Source organism: Clarias gariepinus, chromosome 9 (genome assembly GCF_024256425.1).
Source record: "Clarias gariepinus isolate MV-2021 ecotype Netherlands chromosome 9, CGAR_prim_01v2, whole genome shotgun sequence".
NCBI lineage: Eukaryota > Metazoa > Chordata > Actinopteri > Siluriformes > Clariidae > Clarias > Clarias gariepinus.
Genome location: NC_071108.1, coordinates 10,921,417 through 10,945,000, shown reverse-complemented (window position 1 = coordinate 10,945,000; position 23,584 = coordinate 10,921,417). Strand labels below are relative to the sequence as shown.

Sequence of the window (23,584 nt, the reverse complement as noted above, 5' to 3'; positions counted from 1 at the left end):
TAGCTACTAGACCAGCATTAGGTGTTTGTGTATTTCAATACTACTGGGTTACATTTCATATTTACCAGTCTTATCTGCTAATTTGTCTTGTTTTATCAGAAGATATCTGGTGCAAATACCGCAACAGAATAGATGTGGCCATTAAGTACTGTTAGTCCCTGCCAATGTTGAAACTAAACCTTTATGGTCTAACACATTCCCCAGCGCTACATGACTACATGAAACAACAGCTCACAACAGGCCTTTGTTTCCTCCTGGAAGATTGAAAAGTTGAGCGAGTGAGCGAGAGAGAGAGAGAGAGAGAGAGAGAGAGAGATTTCAACTGCCCACAGTGTTACAGTACTTGGTCTGAAGTCACCCTTAGACAGGACACTGGCTAATGCCATGACCTCACACCAACCTACACACACACACACAGACACAGAGAACGCTCTGGAAAGTGTAAGAAGGGACACAATACATTGTGCCCACAATCCAGAAAATGTCACACAATGACTCTCTCTGCCATTTCCATTCTTTCCTCTGTCTCATCTCTCTTTCTTCTCTGTAGATGACTTACTGGAGAGTTGACAATGATGTCTGCAACAACAGTCATGCAATGTGCTGGAAGAAAAAGCAGGGACAGAGAAAGGTTTTTATAAGATATATTTGAATGTGAGATCTTTTAAACTGTTTAGTTCATCAAAATATTCAACAATACACTAAAAGCAATACATGTAAATAACGGTACATACAGATTATTTACTTTACTCTGTAGTCTTGTCCTGTTTGGGATCATATTTAAAAAAACACTTCCATCTAGTGGGCAAAAGGCATATTACTGTAAGTATTTTTAATTAAATATATTTAAAAATTATTTTTAATCTATTTTTAATAAAACAGTAAAATAATTCTCTTCGCATATCATAGCTTGTTAGAAAGTAGAAGTTAGAGCACAGGGCCAGCCATGATACCACACATCTGGAGAAGAGACTGTTAAAGCCCAGCTGCGGGACCTTGATTGTGCTGCGACTTGACTTAAGCCTCCGAAAAAATACATAAAATCATAATTAATATTTTTTTCTATTTATTACATTGATTCGTCATAACATTATGGTCACTGACTGATGTCTGAACTGAATAACGAGTGGGTAATCTGAAGAACGATGAAGATGAGCAAGATGAAGACATGCAAGATGAAAATGACAAACAGGAATAGTCAAAAGAGAATACAGGTCCATTACATCAGGCGTGCTGATAAACAAAGTTCAAATGTACATTTTATTTGTCACGTACACAGTCATACACAGTACGATATGCAGTGAAATGCTTACAAATGAGCCACGCATCAGGTCAATCTGTTACATAAATTAATTTATTTTCACATAAACACACACACACACACACACACACAAACACATAAATAATAATAAAAAAAACAAAAAAACAAAGTGGTAGGTTCTCACCCGCCATATGGAAGGTCCAGGTTTAATCACTAGCCAATGCCTAAACCCCTGCCACTGGATGCAGTGCTGGTCCCTAGCCCGGATATAATTGGGAGGGCTGCTTTCCGGCATGAAACCTGTGCCAAGTTGTTGTGTGAATCAAATGGTCTGCTGTGGCGACCCCTCGACGGGAACAGCCAAAAGACCAACATATATATATGATTCCATGATTCCATGTATCTTTAAAAGACAGATTTCTGCCATTGGGATACAGTTGTGATTATTATTAAGGTTATTATTATTACTCACTCACACACTCATCGTCTTTACTGCTTTATCCTGTATTCAGGGCCACGAAGACCTGGGGCCTATCCCAGGAAATTTTGCGCATGAGGCAGGGTACATCCTGAACATGGTGCCAATCCATCACAGGGCACGCATACACACACTCATTCACACACAACGGGGTATTAGGGAAAGCCAATTAGCCTAATCTGCATGTCTTTGCACTGTTGGAGGAAACCAAAGCACCTGGAGGACAACATGCAACATTTACATTTAGGCATTTGGCAGACGCTCTTATCCAGAGCGACTTACAAAAAGTGCTTTGAAGTTTACATTACTGGATAGATACTTACACTGGGATACTAACTAAGGAAGAGGTTATTCTGTGGGAGCTAAAGAGAGATTTGGTTATAAACAGTCTTTTTTAAGAATTTTGAAAATAAAAGAGAGAAGCGATACCGGGCGATAATTGTTACCTTCTCTTGGGTTCAGGCAGGGTTTCTTAAGGGTGGGAATAACCCTTGCCTTCCTAAAAGCAGCAGGAACATGACCAGATGATATGGAATGGTTTATGATGGTTGTGGTGAAGGGAATGATATCTTGTGAGATGGCCTGGAGCACTGTGGAAGGGATTGGGTCTAATGGTGGGGTTGGATGACGAGATGATCTGCTGAATCTCATTAGATGACAGGTTGGAGAATTTCGCTAAGGGAGGGAAGGGAAGGTCCTGAAGTTCTGGTGTAGAAGTTGTGAGGAGTAGTGAGGAGAAGATGTTGTGGAGTTTGCCAGTATCTCTGTAAAAGGCAGTTTTGGCAGAAGTCACGTTTTGGAGAGAAGAGTCCGGTAAGAGGCAAGATCTGCATCAGGCATCTTCTCTTTGTAGTTCTTAATTCTCTCCTGTTCTTGCACAATACATCAGATAGCCAAGAGGCAGGACAAGAAGTCTTTCTTGATTTAGAGGACAGAGGGCATAGGAGATCTATGGATAATTGGAGAGGTTTCCTTAACTGCATGAAATTCAAATGATGAAAATATTAGATGAGACAAGGGGATAGGCGAGAAGAACCATTTCTTAGACAACAGTAGACACGTACCACCACCTCTGCCATTTTCTTGTGAAGAGTGAAAGAATGCATAGACAGAGGATAGGACAGCCTGTGTACAGTAGGTCAGTTCTGAGGAGATATCCAGGTCTGTTAGTGCTAGAAAATCAAAAGAGATAAGGAGATAAAATCTGTGTTCTTTACAGCGGATTGGCAGTTCCAGAGCCCACCTACTGTATCACCAGTGCAGGGCAATGAGATAGTACTGGAGGGTGGATGAGTTATCTGGGAGATCTGCCTCTGCTGTGTAAGTAAAAGCATCTTGGTCAGTAAGAATTAACAATAAAGATAGGTTGAACACATCCTTAACTCCTAGACAGAGTGTCTATTAAAAAAAATATATTAAAAAAACTTGCAATTCCTTGCTAAACAAAAGTTTGTGTATGTGCACTTGCTATGTATCTAGATTCATGACCAACTTATTTGCAGGATATGCTTATTAACCTGCTAATTATTATTATTATTATTATTATTATTATTATTATTATTATTATTATTTAGACAGTATTTTTGCTGATCCTTTAAATATAATAAACATGTGACAGATCACTAAATGTGCAGAAGTTGTATTTTTTTCTCAGTATGATCTAAATTGTTAAACTAGATAATAAAGTTGTGTATTTCAGTGTGTTGTGTGTGTGTGTGTGTGTGGGTGGCTGAGAACATCATATCTTGAATAAGCAAACAGTGTGCTGTACTCAGTGGACCAGTTTGCAGGGATTAGAAAAGTGTAGGTGTCTGTTAGTGAAACCTTTACAGACTGAAAATTAAAATGCAGCAAGAAAAAGAGGGGAAAAGAACAGAAAACTGTAATGGGATCATAGGGTCCAGACGTTTGTACTGTACGTGTCATGTACAGAGTTTGAAATACCCAAGGAATGAACAGAAACATTTTTAAGAGAGAAAGAGAGAAAGTGAAGGACAGTGGCAAGTTTATATCTGAGTATAAACTCTACTGTATCATTTTCTCTTTGTCTTGCTCTCTTAAACACACACACACACACACACACAAAGTCATTTCTGTAACACTATACTGCAGAATAAAGGAAATCATTTAAAACCCAAGTCATAATAAGCTTCTTACTGTTACGAATAGCTTGTTATTTATAGACTTCATCTTTCAGTTCAGAGAGTTCTAACTTTCATTTGTTTTTAATTAGGTGAGACTATATTTGGTACAAATGACATCAATGCTTCTAAAGTACAAATCATAATTAGCTATCTGCTTACATCAGCTTTATATTTAACTTGACAACAAAAACTAATGTAAACTTCTGTCATTACTTTGTATAGACGTTTGTGCCTGAGCAGAAGCAAAATTATATACACTGCCTGGCCAAAATAATTAAATAAATAAATAATACTTTGGATTTAGATAAGTAAATGTTTAAATGTCTTGATTGGATAATTACTGCAGTGATTAATATGTTTCGGCTGAGAACAATTATTGGCAAGCAAAGAAAAAAATTGCTGAATTTGCTGGAATTTAATTAAGAAACGCCCGATGCATTATTATAAGATGGAAGGATTGGAACATAATTGGTGAAAATCATGACTGACGGTAGTCAGAGATCACTTAATTAGTTAGTAAAGTTGCATTAAAGAATCTAAAGTAGAAATCACAGCTAAGTTTAATAGTGAATGTAACATTATTTACATATGCATAATATGATAAAAACCCAAAACATGGGATTGTGACCAAACTGCTGTGTAGTGAGGTTAATCATTAAAAAAAGGGTTTACTGATATTTGATAAGGAGCATTGACTTTGGAAGAATGAAAAAAAAAAGTCTGGTGAATCCAGATTGACCCTATTCCAGAGCGATGGGTGCATGCACCCATCATGCATAGTGGCCACTGTACAAGGCTCTTGAGGTGGTCACATGATTTGGGGTTGCTTCAATTGGTCAGGTCTAGGCTCAGCAACATTATGTGGCAATAAAAAAATAAAGTTAGCTGACTACCTGAATGTACTGAATGAACAGGTTATTACATTAAATGACTTTTTCTTCAGTTGGCCATCACCAAGTCCTAGGCTTATTCACATTAAAAGTCTTATGGATGTTCTGAAGAAGACATTATTGAGTGGTTTGACTCTTAGTAATTCAGTTATTAACACAAAATCACAAGCAAAAGCTAAAAGACAGTATTTTTCTCATAATTCGGACTACTAAAGCTATTCAGCTAGGTGAGATAAGCTAGCCAGAGCATTTCTCCGAGCAAACTTTTTATTGTCTGTATAGTGTATAATTGATTTATGTCACGGCTGACGTAAGCTTTTAGAAAACCTTTTACTAACATTTACACTTAAAAGCATATTTTTATTTCTTGGGTAAAAAAAACATTTCTTGTAAAATGTGCTATTCGGCATTTTTAGTAGTTTTTTAGTTGGTTTTGATTAGGTAGTTAAACCGAATGCTAATAGAAAGCATATATGTTAATCTGGCATTATGGTGGTATGACCATCAGATATAATACAAATATACACATATAAACACTATGTCTTAGAACATGGAGCCCTTTAAGCAAAAGACAGTAGCTTGAGCATGTACTGTATCAGGAAAAAAAAAATCTAATGAAGAACATTATAGTAAAGTTCATAGTTACTAGCAGAGTTACCTTATATATAGTCAGACAGTCAAAAGTAGACAGCAGTGGTGTGTGTCAGTGTAAATTGTTCTCTTTCTTTTTCTCATTTATATTTCATGTCAGCAATGCAGGAAAAGTCAATGAGACAACCATAGAAAAATACTACAGTACATGTGCAATTAGTTGAAATTAAAACACGAACAGCTAAACACACTAGATTTTTTTATGGATATTATATATAAAAAAAACCTTTCTATCATTTTCAAATATTTTTGGCAGTGCTCAAAAACAAACATTGACTTGAGTAAAGCAATTGCTACTGCAGTAATTATAGCATGCAAGAAAACATTTGATATGAATGAATATGAAAAAAAAAACATATAACTGATAAAAAAAGAAAACTTATTACATTTTAAAAAGATTATTTGCCAATAATGTCTTTTTGCTTCTGAACTATTTTTTTTTTACTTGTCATAATAATGACCAAAAATATTCCCAATGCTGAAATGATGTATTTCTTCATTATGTAGAAATGTTCAAATTCTTCAGGCTTTATCTTTTATAATGTGAATTTTAGTGTCTATTACAGCAGTTTAAATTGCTTCCACACTGCTGCAAGCATACTATAGGCAGCCATTCTTTAATCACCTAAATATCATCTGATTATTAAAAAGAACAGAATTGCCTGTATTATTTGATCACTGTTGGCTGTTAGAGTGTGTTTTGGGGACTTGAAATGGTTTCTTACTGTCTTGTGCTTCGGTTCAACCTGTGTTTTTTTATTTAGTTTCCTGTTTATTATCATTTTTAAGCTCTTGGTTTTCATAGTCTTGTGTGTCTAATGCAAGAATGCAAGACTGGTACTTTGGCATACCAAATAGGGTCCCCTTTAATTTTTTTGGTTTTTAGCGGGGCTCTACTTCTCTATTGGTGAGCAGCTCAGAGGAGATACAGAGAATGTTGGATCCAGGATGGCAAATCCAAAGGAAGACCAGCAGCAAAACAAGAGTGAGACGATCAGACTTTGCAGGCAGTCATCCCATGATCTGGCAACAAGCCGAAGGTAAGGAGGTGTATGTGTGTGTGTGTGTGTGTGTGTGGGAGAGAGACATGCAAGATCCAGCATGGTGCTTCAAAAAGGCACTGGAGCAGAACAATGCTAGTGGCTGACCTCCAGCAGGGAAGAAAGGAACTTACATTTCAGCTGGATATTTTCAGAACTGCATTGCCAGCACAGCATGCTATACAGTGGATGCTGGAGCTCCAGCACAAAGGAGCAGTGCTCACCAACAAGCTGGCTTAAAAGTCAAAGAGAAGTCGAGGGGTTGACATGGAGACCTCTAGCAACAAATCTCAACCTAAATTGTCTTATTTTTTTCTGAACTCTTTCTTGCTAGCCATGGAACTTTTTTTTGTTAATCAAGATGGTCCTGAACTGTTAGCCATGATTAGGTTCATAACCTGAACACTGTTCGGTTAGGTATAGTAGCTTGTAGCTTTCAGTCTTTAACCATGTTAATCTTCGGCTAAGTCCTGTCGGCTAAGGTTACAACTCAGGTGGTTCCTGTTACTTCCTAGATGCTACCTGTTAGCCCTGTTACCCTGAAATAGATCCTCCTAGCCCTGAAAGGTGTCAAATGCAAAATTATTTCTTGTGAACTCAGAGGTGTTTCCTGTCGGCCCTGCATTAACTGCCCAGCATCGCCTGAGCCACACCCTGCACCATCAGAGCCATCCCCTACATTGCCTAAATTACATTCTGCACCTTCAGAGCCATGTTCTGTGCCTCTTGAACCATATCATACACCGCAAAGCCATATTCTCCTAACAGAGCCATGTTCTGTACCTCTTAAGCCATGTCCCACTTTACCTGAGCTACTCCTTGCTTCCCCTGAGTCACGTCCTGCCCCATCTCAGCCAGACACTACTCCATGACCACTCCCTGCTCACCCCATGCCAGGTCCCAGCTCCTTCCTCATGCTCACATCATGTGCTGGCCTCATGCCCAGTTTCACCCTAGCCACCATGCAAAGGTCCACCCACCCCCTGGCTCTGTATTAATGCCTCCATGACAGAAAGCCCAGAAAATATTTTAATAAGGGATTTCCTAGACCACCATTAGGCACTCCGGAGTCTCAGGGGTGTCAGGATGCACATGGCTAATATGATTTTAAAGTGCTGTGAGGATTTAAATGATTCGCTAGGAATTTTAATGAATTCCTAGGACTAAAAACAAGGAAAATCTAATTTTAGGAAACTAAAAACAAAAAATCGACTAAAAATTGTAGAATCTCTGTGTAATTGCAGCGCCACAACACAAGATGGCGCACCTGTTCAGTTTCGCTGTTTATAAATATAAGTGAAGAAGAACGGTTCGCTCTGGTCCCCTTGGCAACAGCTACTAAGCGCTGAGGGTAAACAACATGGCGGCGATGATATGATGGAGAGCTAGTTTGACATTTATTTTTTTTCTAAACTCAGTGATTTGTTTTTTATTGTGACTTTGTACTAATGTACGTTTAATCGCGTGGATAAATATAAGCCGGGACTATATGAAAATCGAACACATAGTTAACTTGGAGGCGTTAGCTAGCAGGCTTGGCTAAACACTAGTGAGAGCAGAAGAGTTTGTGAAAAGCTGAGATTGGAAAGCGTGACGCTGTGATGTTAGTCCCTGAATAGACTTTTACAGAATTAGGTGCTGATGATGGCTTCTCGGGTAAGGTTTAGTTTTTTAGGAGGAAGAAGGGAAGCTCTACAGCTTTGAGTGACATCATTGCCACTGATCAGTGAAGTTCGATGGAGGGAGACAGGACGCGTGCTGGGAGAATGTCGGCGTGGAAACGCATTTGCGAAGAAAACCGAGTGATTCCTCCTCCTAACCAAACAGCCCGGTTAGCACAGGGCACGAGCCAGGCTTTCCAACTCGTGTTCAAACGACTGGATGGGCTTCATTTAAACCAGGTGAAAACACACACACACACACACACACAAATTTAACAGTAAAAATCAACAGGGTTAACAATCAATCAGTTAACCATAATTATAACCATTAATACAATGCAACTAATTAACAATACAATAAATCAAAAGTTTGGACACACCCACTTATGTCTTTCCAGATTTCTATTTCTTTCTACATTGTAAAACAGTGCTGAATGCATTGGGAATATGCATTAATCTTCTTTGAACAGTTAATATTCAGATGTGTCTGCTACTTTTGCTTTGTTATAATTGAGGTGCTGTTTGTTAATCTGTGATTTCTGAGGCTGGTTACTCTAAATGAACTTCTCTGCAGTAGAGGTAAGTTTTGGTCCTGCTTTTCTGTCTTCATGGTCTTCGATTGTCTTCATGAGATCCAGTTTCATCATGGTGCTCGATGGGTTTTGCAAATGCACTTGACAATACTGTTCTTGCAAGATCTATTCCAGACCAGCTGACCTTCACGTCTTAAAGTAACAGCTGACTGTTGTTGTTGTTGTTGTTGTTGTTATGTAATTTTGAAATCTCCAGAATTGTTCTAGACAGTAAAAGATTTATTACTAATCACAAAAAACAATGAATTGGAAAGTGTGTCCAAAATTTGACAAGTACTGTACATGATAAACCAATTCTACTACTACTAAAAGGCTTCAATACAATTTAAATAAAGTTATTTATATAACCCTTCACTACATAGATAGATGAATATGCAGGTAGATAGTAAAATATAGTAGAAGCTAGGGATAGGGGATAGGGTTTGTTCACTTGCCACCCAGCACATCAGATAACAGATACTCTGACCCTGGAGGTATATCCGTTGAGACCAAAGGATTCATCAGTGGCGTGGGGTCGGCAGTCCAACACCTTAATCACCAAGCGACCACTGCCCCCATATAACAAAATACAATCAAACAAGGTGCAAAAGAATATTAAATGCAAGCTTAAAATAAAAAATCTTGAGACAAAATTGGAAAAATGTACTATTAACAACAAAAACCTATGACACAATTTTTACAATAGTGCAGTCATGTAGATATCAAATAATTGTACATTTTGATACATGGTACATTACGAAAACAAATTGCATAATAATATGAATATACTGTTTCTATGTATATGATGATTGTATATACAGATGGAAACTTTAATATCTTTATAACATAAATAATTGATAACTGAACATAAGGAGCACCAGCAAGGTATGGATAGTTTGTAATATTAATAAAAAAAAGTAGAAGAGAGAGGATGAAGGGATTAAGGGTTAATATTGAACATATGGTAAATATCTTATAATTATAATATTTTAATATCTTTATATTGTAAACATATTGTACATATTGTAAATATCTTTGAGTACAAGTGCATATATCACCACATGTTGATGTCAGTAAAAGCTTTCCACACAAGTTTATAATACATTTACTCAGAATAACATAGTTACATGTTACAGAGTTACAGTGAATAAGTCGTCATTATCATATACATTTTTTGGTAAAACTAAAGTTGAAGATAGTCAGGTAAACAAGGAAACCATTTCATATCCATACTGATAAAAGCAACCTGCATAGAATAAATAAATCAGGGGCATCATGGTTTCATTTAGGTGTGTTTATGTTGGTTGCCGCCTAGTGCGGCTAGCAAATGAATTACTTTTTCTGAATTTTATACGTAATAGTCATAAGTTTTTATCTCTTGTTTGTAGAAATAACACAGAACGTTTAAGTAGAAAGTATTTTAAAAAAAACTGTTCAAGCTGTTGTCTGACAAAAGTGTACTGCATACCCGAAGAAAAAAAAAAGCTTGGATATCAGCAGTGCTTCTTTCTGATTGGACCGGTGTACTGTTAGTCATTTTACAGGAAAGTATCAGATGCTGCTTTATATCCTCATAAATGTTTATTAGGAGGAGTTGCATGCATATAGAATCATAAATCGGCTTTCAAGCATTTGAATATCTAAATAACTTGAAAGTGATGTCCTTATAGTCCTTGCTCATGTCAAGTCTAGTTGAACTAACATTAGTCTTGGGGGACAGATTCTTTTGTACGTGGGTGGAAAATGTACTGTAGGTACAACTACTTAACAAAATATAAATATATAAATATAAATATTTAAAAAAATAATCAGTTACATTACAGCGTTACTTTCTGATAAAAGTAACTAGTTGGAGTACTTTTCCATTGCAGAAATTAAAAACTTCTTTGTGATTCCTCATGCATGTTGTTTTAGTCAAGGCCTTTATAATTATTTTACCATCATCACTAGCGAAGTTTGGCCCATAGTCTGTTAACTACTAATATCCCTATCTCACCTATGCGGTTTTGCGCGGTGGCCGTAAATACGGTTCATTATGATTTACCGCGAGTTTTGGCGCTGTGATTACATTTCCAAATTTCCGCGCGTTGGTCCTCTCATATTTAAACCGCCTTGGATGAGATGGGGGTATAACAGCAGGATCAGAGGGGGGCGGGTTATCGGGGGTGGGGCTTGTAGGACGACTTTCATACACACACACACTAAGGGATTGGGAATGACTGTTGTTTGGCTCACGGATTACATAAATTGTCTAAATAACATTTTAAATGACATTTAAGATTACATTTTTGAATAGGTAACTAAGTAACTTGGCGGACCAAACGCGTTAGATTACTCGTTACATCAAAAAAGTTACTGGTAAGCTTATCTCGTTCAACCTTTAGAGACCTTCTTTTTTTGTTACAAATCTTCCCTAATGTGCCTTTAAGACTTTATGATGTTAAAACAGGATCAAATACACAGCATTGCAACTTGACTTGCAAGAAATGCCTAAACCGTGGTGAGCAAGGGGAAAGGTAGTTCATATGTCTCAGTGCTCTCAGAACTGAAACACTCTCTAATGAGATGGTGTCTCTGCATGCTCATGAATACCCTTGTGAATACCTACTGCAGAATACGTGCCATTTTGTGCTCATTTTTAATAACCTCTCCGATAGTGCTGCGTGTCTCAGGTTGGATGCTCTAAATTGAATTTCTCTTCAACAGTTTAAATACTACAAAGATATTTGATTGAGCTACTTGGGTTGTATGGTCAGACCATATAAAATCAATTCAGAACACTTTATGCTGGGCAGCTCTGATTTGGCCGAAACCTATTTTGTGAATACTCCCTTGATTCAAACAAACACAGACAGAATCTTGCAAAATTCCCCATGATTGCAAACGTCTGTGTAAAATAATCTATATATTCAGCTACATAGGATTATTTAGACCCAAACTCAACAGTTGTACACTAAGGTTTCATTAGACTAGATTTGATTGCAGCACGCAATATGGTGCCTAATCCATTTGTAAAAATGATTCCTGATGCTGAGGTTGGAACTACCAGACAGGAGGTCTAAAGGAAGACCAAAGAGGAAGATTAATAGATACAGTGAGAGAGGACATTAAGTTAGTTGGGGTGAGAGAAGAGGAAGCAGAGTATAGGGTTAGGTGGAGGCAGAAGATTTGCTGTGGCAACCTCTGAAAGGGAACAGCTAAAGACAAAGAAGATGTTTTTTTTTAACATGGTTGTTTCTTCAGGGAAGATAAACTCCATTGATGTGAATCCTGGTGATACAGTACATTCAGGTCGTCTCTTGACTTAAATTTATTGCCACATACAGTAACATTACTGAGTCAAGACCTGAACAAATGAAGCAACCCCAGATAATAACATTGCCTCCAGAGGCTTGTACTGTACAGTGGGCCCTATGCACCATGGGTGCATCGCTTCACATGCTTCCCGCTCTACCTTGACACATCCATCAGTCTTAAATAGGGTCAATCTGGACTCATCAGATCACATTTTTCCTTTTCAACAAAGTCTGACCTTTTTTTTAATGAGTCTCACTAACGTGGTTTTCTTACTGTATGTCCACACAGCGATTTAATCCCAACTCTGTGAGTTCTCATCATATTGTATGTATGGAAATGCTCTTACTTTTCCTATTAATCATGGCTGCTGTTAATCATTTTCACTGTTAATTTATTTCATGATGCAACTTCATCAAGTATTTAAGTGATCTCCATTCATTATTTTTTATGACCAGATTTCTTCTATGTAGTTGACAGTTCATCACTCACCTTCCAGCCTTTCAGAATTTGTTGGATGGCTCTTAATCCAATTCCAGTCATTTCAGTTGTTTTCTTTGCTTGATGAAGGCCAATAATTTGACCTTGCTAAAACAGAGACTTTCTCATTAGCCAGGCAGTGTACTTGTTTTCTCCTAAGGGATAACTAAGAAATTGCATCTGTCACATTCATCTATTAGGCTATGTGAAGGTTACTTTAATATATGCATAAATTTTTTCCCATAATCTTTGTAAGTACATTTAACAAATGTTAAATTAAAGTCTCTTAAATATGACCAGCACAGCATGCAGCGGGGGTGTAGAAACCAACTGACGATGGGTTCAAACCCAGATCCTCAGATCACCTGAGCCGCCACTTACGCAGCTTACATTTAGTGTATTCTTGTAACAATAGTTCCTTAAAAGTAGGTCAAGCACAAAATCTTGGTTTTATTCATCTAGAAGCTTTTTATAATAAAACTTGGCATTCGGCACACCTGATGAAGTTTCCTCAGTCGTCCTATTATCCGCATTAAACGTGCCATTATCACACACAGCTGGGTAATTAACCTGTGATTATAGGAAGCCATTAGGGTCAAAATTAGTCATATGGTTAATTTGCATTAAAAATAGTAATGTGTTAAAATTTCTAGATTTTTAAATTGTAATGTGATGTAATGTAAGGAATGTACAGTACTTGTCACGTATACTTTTTCAAGAAAGCTTTAACTGTAATTACTAGAGGCCATCCTGATGTTTGAATGAGTGTGCCTAGCTTTCCTCTGTTTACTATACCACCTAAATTAGTTGATGCAGTAGACGTATGATGCAATGGCTGAGTCAGATATATTCATGAAATATTCTGTAGAAGCTGATTATGTTTTAATACAGCCTTCAGGCCTAGATGTAAAAGAAATAAAATGACTTGGGCAGGAAAATGGTGGAGATGGGTTCAATTACCTGCTAAATGTTTTTGCAGCTTCGTGGTAACTGGAGAGACGTGGAATTGTGAGAAAAAAATGTTCAGATTATTGCCCGAGGTTGCCTAGGAGAATCATTATGTGTCATTTATACCTTGAGTTCCTTGCAGTGGCATTTACACAGATTATTGAAATAAATGCATACAAACAGGAAAAAAATGGCCCTCTTGAAGAAATAGATGAATGTGTCGGATTCAATTCTTTTAGAATATATAGAAGATTAAGGATGTATGTAGACATGCTGTCATTGTATATACAGGGTTAGACAGAAATGTGTGCTATAAAGAGGTAGTGTATATGGTGAATAGTGTACAATATTTTTTATGGCAAAAATACAACAAAGTTTTGAGACAGTAAAGCAAAGATATTTGCATTGATGTTTTTTTAAAAAAAAAGTAAACCCAATAACTAAATCACTAAATTGTCTGCCCTTTAAGATGGTTACATCGACCAAAACTTTAAGGGCCAAGTTTTCTCTTAGAGACCCATGGAAGTTAGAGGGGTTTTGCAAATGAAAGTTTGAGCCAAAAACAGACAAATTAGCTACCATGAGACCTTGGGTTAATTTCATATGGAATGAGTCTGTAGTAAGATGCTATAGCACCTCACTCACGCATTATCAATGCTGCATCCCGGAAAGAATACAATAATCGCTTAAGTCTGGTGTGTTTGATTTGTACACAGGCTGAGGAGGCGAGATCACTCAGGTACGAGCTGCGCGTCAGCCTGTTTGACCAAAGTCACCATCGCTTTTTTGGAAGGACATGGAAAAGTGAACCACATCAAGCCACTAAGCGAAATCAGGAACAACCCAGCAAAGTGCATTTTAATGAGGTATGAGATCTATAATATCTATAGCATGTCAGGTTGTAGCCCATTATTTAGATAAATAAATAAAAAAATAATGTTCTGTGTAGGGATGGGAATCACCAGGGACCACTGACACAATATTAACAAGATAGCTAGGAAACTGCTTAAATTTATGTGTATACACACTAGATGGCCAAAAGTATTTCCACACCTGCCTTCACATGCATATGAACCCATAATCCGTAGGGTTTAATATAAAGTTGGCCCACTCGTTGCAGCTATAACAACTTCAACTCTTCAGCGCATTTGTGAGGACAGACACTTTGGTTGGATGTGAAGGCCTGGCTCAGAGTCTCGGCTCTAATTCATCCCAAAGTATTCTTTAAGTTCTTCCACATCAAAATTATTTATCTATGTCTTTATGGACCTTGCTTTGTGCACTGGTGCGCAGTCATGTTGAAAAAGGAAGGGGGCATCCCCAATATTTTGGCAATATACAGAGTATGTACTATATATAAAATTTTGGTACAACAAAACCAACTAAGGAAACTATTTGCTTATGTTAAACAGGAATCAAAAAATTAAAGAAATGTGTGTGTGGGTATATACAAAATGCATAATTTTAAGGATTGCTAAACGGAACTGAATCGATTTTTCCCCCATCGCTACCACTGTACAGTATAGTGCATTACAAAGCTTTAGGTTACAGGTGTCAGATCTTATCCAAAAAGGGTGGCAGTGTGTACTGGCTTTCATTCCAACCAAGCAAATGCCACACCTGAGAGTCTATCGAAAGCCAAGAAGGACTAATTAAACAGGTGGAATCAGGTGTGGCTTCTGCTTGGTTGGAATGTAATCCTGCACCCACACCAGTCTTTTCTGGATGAGGTTCAACACCCCTGCTTTAGGTATTTAATAGAACACACTGCCTTTTCCACATAGTTTTTATTTATTTATTTATTTTTTCAATAAAATAAAATGGTGATTATTTCTTAGGTGTTTTTATTACTTTTTCTTACTAATACTATCCTGAACCCATTTCCTGGCGGTAATAATATAAATAATAAAGTGTGTTTAAACACAAATGCCCATCCTGGACATAATTATTTTTATGTCAAACATGATATATCGATCATTGAATGATGCATTAGAAAGCAGTAAGATCTGTTTGGAAAAAGTATATTTCCCAATTGATCATTACTAACGGAATGTAAAAAGCAGCTTTGTTCTTTTTACCTATAATTAATAATTGCATCTTGGTAAACACAAAGTCTCAGAGCATGGACAATCCTGGTATCAGTGATTTAATTTGCGTACCCTTTAATGTAATCTTTGCAGCTAAAAACAAACAAAACCTCAAAATTCATCTAATCGAATACATTCTGAATATTCATAGCTTTGTGTTAGCGTTATGGATGTGACATTAAACAGAAGAGACAAACCTTTGTAATAAAGTACTTTTTTTAATCTTTAAAGGGGTCATCCAGTAACATTTTTCATTAAATGTTATTAGGATCTTTGGGGTCCTAATGAAAAGTTTGTAATATATTTAATTAAAAATTTTCAATGGTTGTGTAAAAAAAACACTACTTTTAACTGGTAAAAACTAGCTCTGTTCTCAGCAACATGTGTTAGTACATGTTCCTTTAAATGCTTATGATCTCTGCTGAGCCCGCCCCCCCCAGTTCTGTGGGGCGTGTCTTCACAACACACGTGGGGTATAGCCACGGGAGTGTAGTCGAGTGCAGGCAATGCTTTGTGGGTAATGCAGTCCAAACTGAAAAACGCTGGAATATAGAGCCTGAGCCTGTTTTCTTTTTGGTTTGATTTAAGTACGAAACTTACGCGGAAGTTTGTAATATCGCCTGACAACACAGAAATTAAAAGAATGGACATGCATCGACTCGATTTGTCTTTCTCATCACATTAACGGGCTGTTACGCTGCCGCGAGCAACAACAACAAAAGCGGAGAAACTTACTGAGAGAGATACGGACGCGATGTGTTTACTGATGTGTTTACATGACTTCTTAATCTTCGACAGACATCGTTATAAACCATCTAACGTTACAAAGGTAAGCATAATATAGTTTTCCAACTACGTACACAGTTTGCAACTAGACAATCACCTTAATGCATTGTTTATTATAAACGGGCAATTAGGGATTATATAGAGAAGGATGTACACAGAGAAAAAGCCATAACCATGTTCTATGAGAGTGTAAGTTAACTTACACTCCGCATTTATCGTGATTATTAGAAAAGGCGATCTGCAAAGACTCATAGTAAAATAAATTACACTCACCGAGCCTGGTGAAGATGAAGCAGGAACACGAAGCGTTAGTACAGATCCATTTTTCAGGAGCAGCTTCCTAGCAAAACCTGCTTTATATTGACCCGCGTTTATAAAGCAGTCTGGTGAAAAATGATTATCGCAAACATGAACGCATTTAGGTAGATCGGCGGGGACGTTAGCTTAAAAAACTAAATTCAGCCACTGCGTCCTCAGTGGCTCAGATATCGGTAGTGAATGACGACTGCTGTGTTCGCTATTACACCCAATAACTGTACACCACACTCGCTTAGGCGACATTTTGCTCCAGCGGCAAAAAAAAAAGGCCGACAGCTTCTTCTCACTCGGGGCGGGTCTTTGCTAAAACACCAGTTTCAATCACCTATAGTAGGAGCGGCCTCTTTTGGTGTGGCATCACATCAACAGGCATTTGAGATTGGCCTGATTTCAGAAGGGGCATGTTATTGTAATAAATGAAAAGAAAACCACTGGGCGGCTCTTTATCATTGTAGAGTGGTTGTGTACGCACTCTCCTAACACACAGTTCAGTCCAAACAGCTTAAAAAAGTGCATGCAGGCCCGTATGACCCCTTTAAAGACGGTTGTAGAAAACATTACATGTATACCTGGCAAGAGACATAAATGAACACAAAGTAGAAAATGTTTCAAATTTTCACCTTATTGCTTGGTTTAGTTATGTCATGTTTTGCACTTTTTGACATTCAGCGTTGGATTGTGCTTTTCATTTATAAGCAAAAGATTAGTCAATATGTATGCAGATGTAGTATTTTTATCAGTATGGTTTGGGATGAACCATAGGAATTATGTCTATTTTTCCCCAATGGAAAGGTTGACCTTTGCATGGAATTGGCAATTATCATTTGTGTAGTAACAGCTTACACGTGGACTTGCATGGTGGGCGCACCACTTAAATGGATCTAAAAACATGCAAAATCATTAAAATGGTGAAACGATTTTGTAAAAGGTCTCCGCTGTCATTACTTTGTAGGAGAGGTACAGCTGTAACATTCTCACTTGGAGACTTTCTGTGGTTTTTATTTTTTATTTTATTTTCTTTAACAAAATGAAAAGCTTTTTTGACTTGTTAACTTTAAGAAAAATGAATCAATCCCACTCACTGTTCAATCCATCACTAGAAGTTTTTCAGTTCCATTATTTCCTTTGTGGTTCACGTCTGAGTTCCATTCTGACCTTTAGATTCCTCCAGCTGATTAGTGGTTTGCATCTTGTATTATGGACTCTACATTTTTGCTTTTGAACTCTTCTTTGCACTGTGGATTGTGATTGCTTCACCCCTGTCCTGTCGTGGTGTTGTCATTGTTCCCCACCGGCTCCTGTTGTTTTCCTTGGCTGACCTGTCTGGTTGTTAGTATAGCAGTGGTTTCTTTCTTTTTCAAGACTTTGAATTGATGTAATTGCTACTATGTCCATGGCTCTGTCTGGTTTCTTTTTTTTTGCAGCAAAAAAAGGCTTACTTTTTCCTTTATTCTGCTCTCTGCACTTTATGTTGGTTTAACCATCTTTACCTAAACCCATTTGACAGCGAACGCCACAGCTTCAACCAGAGAGAAGAGATTCAGAGCTATTAAATATTTTAGGAATCGGTATAATCAGGCACAACTAGTTTACATTCTAAAGCGGAATAATATATGGTGATAAAGTAGAGACAAACGTATGAGATTTGCAGGACTGTCCACCACCTCCATGGTTTATTTTCTTTACCTTTTGGCTGTATAGTACTGATAAAAATGTAAACAACTTATGCTAACTGCCAGGCCAGCTCTGCCAGTAACTGTTAGTTAGTTTTACTAAATGCAGTGTTGGTGGAGCAAAATAATTGTTGGTTACGTAAACAGACATCATAATCTGTTGATAATAAATGGTAATTGATAATACACTCGAGGTCGTGCAGTTTTTCTGCATATCAGCACAGCTGTGATACACGATGACGCATCACAGCCGTCCCGATAACCAACACAACAGCACTCCACACACATCTCGTGTGATATTGCTTAATTATCAACTTCATTAATGTTTTTTTTTTTTTTCACGTTAATGTGTCTCAGTTAAGTGCCTCAAAGGGATTGTAGTAACTAAGAGTCTTTTTTGTTCCTGACATTAAGCATGAAAGCCCCAGAACGCGTGTGAGGTTTATTGTCCACATCATGGTCTGCGGGTGAAATCATGTCTAACCAGAACTACATGCGCCTATTCATTTGCTGGATATCTTCAGCTCTGTGCTCGTAGACTCTGAGCCGAAATCAGAACACAGCAGCGGTTCTGCTACGAGCAACAGAGGCAGCGGGGGGATGACTGCGTGAGATTGCAGAAGAGCTGTCAGCCATGATGGATGTGTTTTAATATACGCCTCGCAGAAAGACTCCCAACAGAAAGAGTGATTAGGCGAGAAAAAGAGATAGTATTAAAGCAGTGCTTTCCCTCTGGCCTGCCTCTAAGCAAGGAAGCCTATGACAAAACAAATGTTTGTGAGACGCATTAGAGTTGGTGGTTGAAAGTTAATTACCAAACCTCACGGTGATACAAGCCTATTTTGCCACAACAGAGGTTTCGCCGAACTAAGTGCAGATTGAAAATATTCAATTCATACACCTTATGCTTGTACTAATTTAATTCCCTGGTCCAAATTATCATGGATTTGCAAGCAATGCTTATTTGCAAGTTTTTTTATTCCCTGTAACGCTGAATTCCAACTCATCTGTAATGTAATGTAAGCCGTGTGCTGTGAATCTGCTGACATTTAATCCTGAACGGTCTCTGTGCAGTCCAATGGATCTTCGCCCCTGACGATTATCGTCTAAAGCCCTGTCTCACGAGAGGGTGTTGGTTTTACACAGACTGCTCATGTTTCCAGGATGTGACACGCCGGCTGCATGCGTGTTGTTTCCGCCTTTTAAACCCTCATGAATCACTGGTTTTCCTAACAAGCGCTTGGAAAAGGTGCCTCTTTTTGCACCCGTGCTTCACAAGTTTCTGACCAACAGAGGGTGCTGTGGTATCACAGCACAACTTTCTTTGTAGTTCAATGTTTTACTTCTCTGATATAGTAGGTGCACTCACTGAAGTGTTTCTCTAGGCTCTAGAATTTAGCCACATTCTTTCTCAGGATAATCTCTATCCACCGATTACCACTGATTACTACAACCAGTAAATGTCTATACTTTTGCCACTACATTGAAAATAAATGAATATCTGGGTGTTTGGATGAAAGAGTACACAAATTTGCATGAAAAATATTAAGTTTTTCATCAAAATGTAATATCATTGCTTATACAGTACTAAACTCAATTTAGATACATTTCTAGACTTATTTAAAGTATAGAGTTACTTAAATTAAACCCTTTTTCAGCAGTTTTGAGAACTATAACTTAATTTGTTAAAATCTGTTTTATTCGAAAAAACTAACAAATAACAGCATGTGCACAATTAAAAAAAGTAATGGACTTGAATTTATTATGAACTCAAATAATTTACCTGAGAATAAGGAACTGTCAGAGTCTGAATTTAAGGATTATACATAATCATGTTCAATAATAATACTAACAATAATAAAAATAATTATACTTTTATTAAAAAAATGATTGCCACACTTTTCACAAATTAAATGTAAATACAAGTATGGTGCACTAAACAGACCCAGATATTGCGGCATTGTGATTTAACTCTGCTAAACACTAGCCCTAATCATGCAAGGAAAGTTCTCCATCATTATTAGCCAGGAAATAGACCTCACTCACATTCACACTGGGGAATTTTCTGTAGCTAATACACCTAGTGAATTTTTTTTTTTTTTTTTGGAGATAGAAAGAAAAAAAAAAAAACTGGTGGAAATGCAAAACACCACACAGTGATGGGTAACATGTGCTCAGAATTGACTGGTAAGTGTGAGGTCCCCTGCTACATGCTGTGCAGTGATTTAAAGAAGCTATCAAGTACAAATACTTGTTAGCTTTCAAATTTGTTAAATTACCTGTAGTATGTAAATCGTATTCTTATAACGAAAAATTGTTTACATCAATCAGATTGAAATCATCACAAAGTCTTAATCTGTGGGAGAAAAAGAAAATGTAATATTTTACATATTAATGAACTCGAAGACTTCCTGGAGCTCTTAAGGTGGAATGTTGTCTTGCATGTTACTCAATACATGATGTTGTGAATCCATCAACACATCTTAAGGTATAATTGACCATTTCATTTGTCCTTACATGATATACACTGATAAGTGCTTTTATACACCAATTAGCCAAAACCTTATAGCGCAAAACATTAATCCCAATATTGTGGAGGTTCATCTTGTGTACCCTTGGGGCATGACTCCACATGGTGGTCTTCTTTGGCATCTGGCAGCAGTGGATTCTATGAGTGCTGTGGGTTGCGGGATAGAACCTCATGGGTCGGACTAGGATGTCTAGTATTCCATGGATGGAGATCTGGGAAAATTAAAGGCCAGGTTAACAACCTTGGATGCAGGCTGTGATGCACTGTGCCTTCTAATGTCTTTCTATCATGGCTAGCATGAATTCTTTTCAGCAATTTGTGCTACATTTGCATTTGGGCATTGGTGACTCGTCTGCCATTCAAAAGGCCCGGGTTTTATTCCCAGCCAATGCCCAAACCCCAGACACTGGATGCAGTGCTGGTCCCAAGCCTGGATAAAATGGGAGGGCTGCATCAGGAAGGACATCCGGCGTAAAATCCGTGCCAAGTTGTGCAGACTGGATGGTCAGTTGAAAGACTAACAAAAAAAAGGGCTTTACTGACTTTTATGTTTTTATTCCCCACAGACATAAATAAGCTGTGGATGCCCTGATTCTGTCACCAGTTCATTTGTATATTATCCAATCAGTGTTATTCAGTTCCCCTATTGGTATTGTTATTATTGTTGATGTACTGTGTGTTTTTCACCCAGATTGTACAAATAGTCTTTCCTCTCACTTGGAGAAAAATGGGCGGGATGTCATTTTAGGGCACTATAGTAGCCCTACACTGTCACCCACTTTACTGTCACCTACCATCTTTCTTGATGAGAAATTGTGACGTTTCTTAAGTTGATTGATTAATGTAAAAGCCACATGACTTCCAATTTGAGGAGGGTTCATTACAAAAATTCGATCTGTATCTGATTTAGGACTTATAGGACTTATTAACCTGAATTAAATGAAAAAGATCAGATTGTATTAGATTTGTGCTGTTCACATAGATTTCAAGTCAGATTTTAGCCCTTGATTGGAGGATGGCTTTAACCACTACTTACCAGTATGCTGTAAGGAGCCCTATGTGTTTGTCTGATGCTGATGTAAGGTTTTTTTACCCTTTCCATCCATCAATACACACTTGAAAAGCACACCTTAACCCATATGACAAAAATGCACTCATCTCTGTCATGAATTTTGGGATGACAATAAGTCGCCTTCCTCTTTCATCCAAGCTGGAAGACTATCTTCAATTATATATGTGCTGGGCCAGCAAACTTCTTACAAGATCAATAATTCAGCTCCCATGAGGGTAAACATCCCTGAGAGCAGGTGCTCCGTAAAGGTTTTCTTTTGGCACACAACACAGGGTGGAAACGGTGCAGGACTCTACACAGGATGTGGAAAGATACAGAGTTTGGATAAAGAAGGAAGGCCTACGATGATGGAATTTAGGATAGTAAATCTTTTTTAGTCCAAAACTTGACTACCTTCTGAGTGTCTGTCCTCTTCTTGTCTGTCTCAGATAGAATATATGCCAAACACAAACACTGTGTAACTTTATGTGGCTTTTGTGTGGATGTGTTAGTCCTTACCTGAATATAAATGTGATTGCACTCCTGCCAATGCTGGGAAGAATAGAGGATAAAGTGCATTGCCTGGAGAGTGCATACTTCACTCCACTTCCTTTTCTCAGCCCGGAGTTGGCCCCATCGAAGGATTATAGGCTCAAGACTGGGCTGTTTATTACTCTTTGTATTTGCTTTCTCTCCCAAATTCTCCACTAAATTTCCCACCTCCTGAGTGTTATAGTGAGTATTATATTCAATAGTGAGTACTATATTTACTTCATAGGGTAGATTTCATGGATGTTTAAACAGAAACTAGATGATTCAATTAGTTCATTCATTCATCTTTAGTAATCAGTTCACGTTGATCAGGAGCATATTTCTGAAACGGGAATACATCCTATGTGGGATAGCAGCACACACATTTGCGTGCTTCTCACACCTATGAGTAATTTATAGCTCTTCTAAACCAAATAGTGCAGTTTGCCTTGGCCTGCCAGTAAATGCAAACCCAGGGCTTATCTGTATGTTGCCTGTGTGTGTGTGTTTGCATACACTACAACTGTGAAAATGGAAGTGTCTTCTCTAAAAGATCATCAGTCAGTGACTTCAGTATCAGTAGTACACATAAGATAGTGCAGATAATACTATTTATATGTGTATAGTACTAAAGCAACTTTTTTTACATTTATTTGATGTTAACATTGATTTTGTGATTTATTATGCACAAGACCAAACATGAAAATCTTTTAATGCATGATGAAAATAGAGTTTTCACTTAAGCAAAGGTGCCAATAGTTTGGCACCTTTGCCTTGAGGTGTTGCCTTGAGGTGTTGCCTTGAGGTGTTCAATTGCCTTGAGGTGTTCAATTGCAAACTTTACCAGATGTTGTTTATGATGTGGCTGAAACTAAAATGTCTGTCTACAATATTGGTAAGGGTCCTAGGTAGGGTTTGGTTACATCGTGTTTAAAGCCCATTTAGGGTGTAATAGGAAGTGAATAGGAAGCATTTGGGATTTGCCTTAACCAGAAGATGAAGCACTTTAATTGGATCATCTGGGAGAGATGTAAGATCAGGCTAAATAGTGATAAGAAAACATTACTCTGGGTAAACAGATAAAGATGAATCTAAGTAATTAAATCGCTGTTTAACACAGCTTCAATTATTTAAATTGTTGGCTACTTAAAAAGGACTTTTGGAAGGGATGATATACTTTGACGGAGAA

At 37.6% G+C, this 23,584-nt stretch overlaps 1 protein-coding gene across 3 annotated transcripts in view; it reads left to right on the top strand.

Annotated features, from left to right (window-relative positions):
* Positions 1-7,823: 7,823 nt before the first annotated feature.
* The window catches only part of nphp4 (nephronophthisis 4), a 208,299-nt gene continuing 192,538 nt past the window's right edge, over positions 7,824-23,584 (top strand). For all 3 annotated transcript variants that reach the window (XM_053503110.1, XM_053503109.1, XM_053503111.1), the window contains exons 1-2: positions 7,824-8,365; positions 14,136-14,285. In XM_053503110.1, the coding sequence (XP_053359085.1) occupies positions 8,201-8,365; positions 14,136-14,285 (315 nt within the window). In that variant the 5' untranslated portion in view covers positions 7,824-8,200. The remainder of the gene's footprint in view (positions 8,366-14,135; positions 14,286-23,584) is intronic.